Source organism: Betta splendens, chromosome 5 (genome assembly GCF_900634795.4).
Source record: "Betta splendens chromosome 5, fBetSpl5.4, whole genome shotgun sequence".
In the NCBI taxonomy this organism is placed as follows: domain Eukaryota; kingdom Metazoa; phylum Chordata; class Actinopteri; order Anabantiformes; family Osphronemidae; genus Betta; species Betta splendens.
The window spans coordinates 18,413,583-18,421,156 of NC_040885.2; the positions used below are offsets into that span (position 1 = coordinate 18,413,583).

Below are 7,574 nucleotides of genomic sequence, written 5' to 3' on the forward strand. Positions count from 1 at the left end.
GCACGGCCACAGACCTCCAGCACATGCGACCGTGTGGTTCAGTGACTGTAAGAAGAATGCGGTTTGGGCCGAGCGCTCTCTCTCAGGTCTCTCATTATTTCCAGAACTCTTGGAAAATGTCGGCGTGTGCTGCTTTTCCTCCGGGTTCCACCTCCGTTCGGCTCCGTTCTCGCTCCGTTCTCGCTCTGTTCGGCTCCGTTCTGCTCCGTTCTGCTCCGTTCTCGCTCCGTTCTGCTCCGTTCTGCTCCGTTCTGCTCCGTTCTGCTCCGTTCTCGCTCCTCTCCCTCGGTCCTCGCTGCCGTTTGCTGGTGTCTCTGTGACAGTGAACAAGTGAGTCAGAGGCATTTGGGTCAGTGAACCACACAGACTGAGCTACTGTACGACACTCACCCACTAACACTAATATTTATGTGTAAACACACACACACACACACACACACACACACACACACACACACACACACACACACACACACACACACACACACACACAAAGCTTGGAGGATTTTACTTTAAATCCGACTTGGTTTGTTGTTCAGCCCTTGACCTTTGAAAAAAAAGATCCCAGCTCCATCTGAGCTAAGTGGATATTTATACCTTGTTTATTTATGAGCCCATTTTAGTTTGTGTAACCGATGCTGCAGGAAATGTCCCATATCTTCATCCACGACGAGCATTTCCTTCGCATGATGTCAGCGTGGGAGCCTCAGAGTGAGGCCGCTGTGGGAGTGGGTGCCCGTGCGTTCTCCAGCTCTGGTTCTCGGTCACTCGGTCGCTGCGGCTGAGATTTCACCGACACCTGAGCGCATTGAGTTTCAGCAGAGCCGCGTGGGAGCTAACGGCACAATAAACGCACAGAAACGTGGAATGGACCCACGCAGACAAACAGCGGCGCCGGTGCCAAAGTGTCAGCTGAGCTGCCACACCTCTGGGTGTTCATCCAACAAAAGCGTGTTTGGAGCACAAGGCAGATAAAGTGTTCCAGTCCGAGTGCTGTTAGTATCAGGCCTCTCCCTGCGCGCGTTCATAAAGCACTAAAGGAACCTGTCACCCGCTGATTAAGAGGCTTTTACGGCTGGACTGCTCTGTTAGCTGCTATCTGAGACACCTGACAGTCACATTCACTTGCTCAACTTGACCCACATAAACACAGGCCACTTCAAAAACACCCCCCACCTCACTGCTCGTCCTTTATTGCTCACGATTGTCAGGTGATTAAACAATGATACGAGGCCGGGTGACAAATCTTCATCTGAAGCACTTTGTGTTCTCAGAACACTGGGCCGGACGGGAAGCGGGTTCGGGCTCACGGAGCAGAATGCGATCGTGAACAGAGCTCTGAGCCGCTGCTCTGGAGACGCTCTATGGGACCTCCACGCTGAAAACAGAGGGGTCCCCACACCTGTCTGGCACATGGGACACATGGACCCTGCACTGGTTGCACAACCAGCCTAAAGGCTCACATTTCACCTACGGAAGGAACAACAGGTGCCTGGTTCTGACCAGAATCTGTTGGACGGCTTGAAAGTCGTGTTCTTGGTGACTTCGTCCGACGCCCTGCGATGGGCACCCATCACCCACAGCCGCTGGGACGGGCTCCAGCCCCCGCGACCGCATGTGGGATTCAGCAGTATGGAAATGGATGGATGGACTGACCCCACCCCCCACAGACAGAAGAACAAGATGAATGAAGTGTTCCCCATTGACTGACGCCTGCATTTAATCAATTTTAGTCATTTTGCTTAGTATTCAGCAGTTTTGCTTTAACGATTTGCTCTCCATCACTCGCGCTACACGATGCAGCTAATGGTCTGGATCATGTTATAGGTTTGTGGCTTCCTAGACGTTACAGTAAAACCAAATCAGTCTTTAAAGTTCCAAGAATGAGCCAAGACGGCTGCTTGTTCTTGATTAAAGGTGAGGCTAATCACTTTTCTTGATTCATAAAAGATCCAACCGACCAAGACCAAGTTCTGGATTAAAATGGATGACTGGTTTTAAAATTACCTTTTCCACTGATTATCAGGCCACTTAAGTGTTGTCTGTGTAATGAACCAAAAAGACATCCCATTGATTTTTTTTTTAATTACGTCAACATTGGAAAAAAAAGTGCTGTTTGAATAAAGGATATTTAAAATTCAAATGAAAGACAAATGACTAAAATAATTTATGATACAAGAACAAATATATTTACATAAAATATATGTACACAGTTTAAAAGTCTGCACAACCAAAACAACCAAACACAAAAACGCACATTACAGGCCAGACTGCGGCCAAGTGGAGGTAGGTTTGATCATGCCAAGAAAAGAAAGAATCATCCCTGTCTGAGAACTGCAGAAGGCAGTTCGTGACAAAAAGCTCAACGAAAAATGAAGGAAAATCCAGGAAGCGTAAACTGTTGGATGATGAGGTTGAACCCGGCGGCGACAGACAACGGAAACAAGAGTCTTGAACAGAAGGCGTTTCAAGGCAGAACAGGTTTTATCAAGAAAAGCCAAAACAGACACGGTCATTTTTCCTACACACCGACGGGAGGAGGAATGAAGTTACAGGATGCATGTAAGACATTTGAAACCATTCAAACACTACATGAACATTATGAGAATACAGTGACATTCAACTCCATTATTGGCATTTTAAACACCCAATATGAAGCAACAGGCCTCTGGTGAACAGGTAAAGCCTTGAACTGCACTTTAGTCCTTTGGAAACGTTTTTAGCGTCATTTGTCCATGAGATCGGATCAAACCATTTAACTGGAGACAAAATGGTGCAGGCTGCTCATCTTTACGAGAGGGGAATGTCTGTCAAAGTCAGCAGCCACATTACTGTAACAAGTGGATCAGATTTTATTAAAAAAAAAAAAAAGAATCAAAGCAAAACGTGAGGATTTGATACTAGCTACAAGGTTGGTAGAAACAGTCCCTGGTTTTCAAGCTATTCGCCCTGGTTAAGAGTCGCCTCATTAAAAAAAGTTACTAACAGACTAAAAATGGCTGCTCTACGAGCAACATCGTCACAGTATCGCCGCCGCTGCAGCTTCCTCCAACCACAACCATTAAATATTATTTCAGGACACTGTCACGGCTTCAGACGAGAACGCCTTTAACAGACCTTCTCAGCTTTGGCCGATTTGCTACGTCTCTTTTCTGTCCTCAGGAACCTGATTGACATTTAATGCGGCAGCCACTGAAACGCCTTCGCATTGGAAGCAAACGCACGCGTTGAAGCGAGGGAACCGTTGGTAGCGTGAACCGAGGCCCAGCATCAAACCCGGTCAATACAGTCTTACAATTAACAGCCAACAACGAGGCTGAACGCACACTGGACTCTCCTCAACAAATAAAGTAGAGTCGGAATTAGAGTTTAGCTGCATTTGACAGAGGCGCAGTTAAAGCAAATAACTTCAAAGCCACCAATAAATACCTGCGAGTGGAGGGATCACTGGTCAGTATGGCTACGAGACACCCTGAAAGCAACATTCAAGTTTCATTTAACTACTGAGCTCCAGTGGCTTCCAGTTATTTAACTTAACAGGCACTTTGATGCATTCATTCCACGGCCCCATTTGGCATCTTTGACGAAAACGATCCCAAACGAGACGACACAAAACAATTACAAAAAGATTATTGTCGATCAGTGTGCATCCAGCCATCCTAAAAAATATATATATATAAATCTATAAAACCTGGTCGCTCCATCCATGTGTCAACTTAAAACAGAACATCCTACTCAACAGTCAGCAGTCAAGGCGTGAGAATGAGCATCTCTGAGGCAATGAGTGTGTGTTGTGTTTGTGGACATACAGTCATCATACAGTCTGTGAAATGCCAACGTTTGTGCGCCCGCCGTCCTTCACACCCAGCCCTCCCTCTGTCTCTGTACAAAGTCTGGTCGCCGCATTAGCTGCGCAGCCGCTGCATTAGCTGCGCAGCCGCTGCAGCCGGGCCTTCAGCTCCTCCTGTTTGGCCCGGAGCCGCTCCTTCTTGGTCTGCAGCCGGTGGCCCTCGTTCTCCAGGCCGTAGATGCAGTCTCTGGCCTTCTTCAGGATCACCACCTTGGACGCTTTGTCGTTGCACAGCAGCTCTGGCACGTTGTCGCGCAGGCGCATGAAGCAGTTCTTCAGCTCGTTGCGCCGCTGCCTCTCCATCACGTTGTGAGTCCGCCGCCGCTCCTCCTCGTCCTCCGTTTCCATGGAGTTTCGGGAGGAGTGGTGGCTGTAGCGCGACGACGATGACGACGACGAAGACGAGCTGCGCGACGAGTGGTGGAAGCGCGCCGAGCCGTCGCCCCTCGTGCGCTTGTTGGACGGCGGCGGCGAAGCGGGACACGGCGCCGCGTAGTTGTGTTGCAGCTGGATCTCGAAGTTGTGGCGCTGAAGCGCTCGCTGCTCCTCTTCCCGTTTCTGCTGACGAGCGGACAGGTCGTCCAATGAGGGCAGGGGGGAGGGGCGGGAGGGACAGCGGACCACCGTCACCACATCAATCTCCTCCTCTGTCGGAGAAAAGAGGCAAAGGTTTAGGGGCGTTATCTCATCTCATGACCTCCGGTCATCTGATCTGATCAGTGACAACATGATGAATGGGACACTGAAAATAGCTGTGTACACTACACACATGTGGGTTGGATCTCACATCATGCAAATGTCTGCTTCTACTGTAAACAACAAACTGTTGACTAATGAGTACAAATCCATTGGAGTAAACACAACAGCAACAGACAGATAAGGTAAAAAAACCAAACACTTTTCTACTTACTCATACACGAAAAGAACTAAACTAATTTAAATTTCTCCTAGTGAGTAACACTTTCATTAAATACCAGTGAACCACTTCCCCTTTGGTTTGCAGCCAAGGCGGCAGGAATGTTAAATGAGTCATCACGGCGAGAGAGAGAGAGCCTCAACAGTTAGCGAACACGAGCGAGTCAATAAATGATCTCCTCTAAACCCTCTCGTACCCACATCCGTCAAAGGCAGAACCCGCCCGTGCGTTACAACCGCCTCGGGTCATAAACGAACGCCAGATAAGACGAGAACACTTGGATTATCTACGGATCTCCAGTGAAACCCACTGTTCACGATTAGCTGTACAATAACAAAACGCTCAGCATTTACCACAACATACGGGACGAAGGACTTCATTAAGTTCTGGACTCACCAGAATCACTGGAGGAATACGTGGACAGTTCTCCACCAGTTGAGCCGTAGTCCGACGTGGCCTCGCTGGGTTCCTGCGTGTCCATCAGGTTCTGGCAGTCCAGCGTGGAGCCGGCGATCTCCTCGAAGATGCTGGTGTCGATCTCCGACAGCAACGGGCTGGAGCCGAGCATGGTGGAGACCAGCTTCTCGTCCAGCCTGTCGGCCGCCAGGCAGCGCCACAGGCAGTCCTCGGCGCCGTCCCCCAGCGGCGAGCCGGCCCGGCTCAGCTCGGCGCCCTTCTCGGCGGCGTCGGGGTGGAAGAAGTCGCAGTTCCAGTTGAGCTGCATGTCGTGGTCCTCCAGGAGGATGTCGGACACGTAGCTGAGCTGGTCCTCCTTGGACAGCGGCTTGGTGCCGCCCAGGCCCGTCTTCATGGGGGGCGACTGCGGCGGCGTCGGCAGAGACTGGAGGTCCTTCATCAGACTCTGGCAGAACTCGTCGTCAAAGAGCAGCGGCTCGGTGCAAAACCAGTCCTGGGACTGAGCGAAGCTTTGCAACATGTTTGCTGGTTGAATCTGAGAGAACAATAAAAAAACAAAACAATAAATAACAGAGGTAGCGGTGCTTCTTAAAGCTTAAATCCAGAAGTAGTGCGTTTCGAGCAGCTGTAAGTTCCACGGGACGCGACCACGCAGCAGCACGTGTTGTAGTGAAAGTCTAAACCAGTTCCTCCAGACTGAGACCCGAGCGGCAGCGTGCCGCCTTTTATGTGTGTTTACATCACCGAGGCCCCGCCCCGCGGCTCCCCAGGAGGCCCACGGCCCAGACCCCCGCCTGCCGTGACGTCACAGAAACAGCTGGAAGAGACCGGGGTAAAATCCCCTCTCTCTCCACGATTTACATTTTTCCTATTCACGAGCGTAATCAAAAACCTGCAGAAAGAAACCCGGCTCCTGCTGACACAAACAATACTGGGCGGTTTCTTAGAACCACCGCAAGTCAACGCCGCAGGGGATCGAGACAATTTATTTAGGAGATTAATAAAGACCAACTCACAGAACAAAAGCCAGAGCAATTAACATTTAAAAGCCTCGGCTCTGAACAAACAACCCACTCAGGACATCCTGCAGTCCCACAATTAAAGTGGTAAAATAATCACTGTGCAGCTCACGAGAAAAGTGGCGAAACCCATGCAGACAGACCATAATATTCCCCGTGGAGGTCTGACGGGAACAAAGCAGCAGTGTGCGGCGCAGAGCGGAGTTAAAGGCTGCCTTTCTCCTCCATCCGAGCCTGGAAACCTCGGGCGAAACCCAAATACAGCGCCGTCTGCTCCGCGACGAGGCAGTCGAATACGCGCCTACTGCCGTTCACGCAGTTGTAGCGACTCAGACACGCAGCCGCTGTCTGCGGCATTAGCACGCGCCTTCAACTCTTCGCTACCGGCGAATCCGCACCGACGCAGCGTGACTGCACGTCAGGACACGGCGTTCAAAACGTGCGCGTTTTGTGAATGGCGTTTTGAACGTAGACGCCGCGGAGCGTCTTTATCCGCAGTCAGGCTGCGCAAACCGCGCCGGACTTCGTTTACGACTGAGCATCGAAGGACAATTGTTAAAACAGGTCTTCAAAAAAAACGCAATTCGATGGAAATGCATCATCGCACACAACGAGTGCCGACTCCGTGTTTTCCATGTGAAAATCCGCCAAATTAAAGCGAACTCGAACTCCGTCCGGCAGCTCGAGGCTGAGCCTGCGCACGGGGCCATTTAAAGCACGCGTGGGTTGAGCGACGCCGGTCTCCACGTGAAACCGGCATTCTTTCACCCTCCACGTCACTCGCCGCACGAAACGCAAAAACCCCACAACAAATAAGCCACAATTTAGAAGCAACCCCCGCGTGTTCACTCACTGCCGGTTTGCGTGGGTTACGTTTTAATGCAGCCACGCAGCTGTCTTACCTTCAGCTGTTCTTAAGGAGAAATTCAAAACGAAGAAGAAAAAATCAGGACACGTCCAAAGAATTCCAATAGCGTCCACGCAGAAGTGTAAAAACCAGTTACTGTGAGTTTGAGTTAGATTTTCTGCGTGTAAAGTTAAAGTTGGAGCAGGGCAGCATGGTGTGTGTGCGCGTGCGTCTTTTGCGTATTCCTCCTCTTCCGCTACGGTCGGACAGAATAGGTGTGGCCGTGCGGCTTGGACTCCTTATATAGTCTGCAAAAGCACCGCGTGTCCCTCCGCTGAAAAACTCGCGCCAAAATGTCCAAAACGGCACCCGATAAGTAACGGCGTTCAAACCCACCGTTGCTTTGACCACCGTCCGGTGCCGTTTGGATCGAGTCCGAGCGGAAAAACCAGAGACGAACGCGACTGCTGGTATTTTCGCTTTGAACGAGGGCCTATATTGTCCTGGCGGAGCGATACTGTGCGG

The 7,574-nt window shown here is 50.6% G+C and overlaps 1 protein-coding gene across 2 annotated transcripts; it reads right to left on the reverse strand.

Moving 5' to 3' along the window:
* Nucleotides 1–2,859: 2,859 nt before the first annotated feature.
* On the reverse strand, nt 2,860–7,330 carry mych (myelocytomatosis oncogene homolog). 2 transcript variants are annotated; one of them, XM_029150656.3, is made up of 3 exons: nt 7,105–7,330; nt 5,163–5,718; nt 2,860–4,497 (listed from the first exon to the last, which is right to left on the reverse strand). In XM_029150656.3, the coding sequence occupies exons 2-3, from the start codon at nt 5,701–5,703 to the stop codon at nt 3,926–3,928; spliced, it is 1,113 nt and encodes a 370-aa protein (XP_029006489.1). In that variant the 5' UTR covers nt 5,704–5,718; nt 7,105–7,330; the 3' UTR covers nt 2,860–3,925. The 2 variants fall into 2 exon arrangements, with proteins under 2 accessions (XP_029006489.1, XP_055365130.1); XM_055509155.1 differs by lacking the exon at nt 7,105–7,330 and having other exon boundaries at nt 5,163–6,984.
* Nucleotides 7,331–7,574: the final 244 nt, after the last annotated feature.

Bases quoted from the DNA above. Each gene is read 5' to 3' on its own strand.
- mych (XM_029150656.3), bottom strand. From the start codon at position 5,703: ATGTTGCAAAGCTTCGCTCAGTCCCAGGACTGGTTTTGCACCGAGCCG. The intron at 4,498-5,162 runs GTGAGTCCAGAA...TTTCTCCGACAG, and splicing joins GTATTCCTCCAGTGATTCTG to AGGAGGAGATTGATGTGGTG.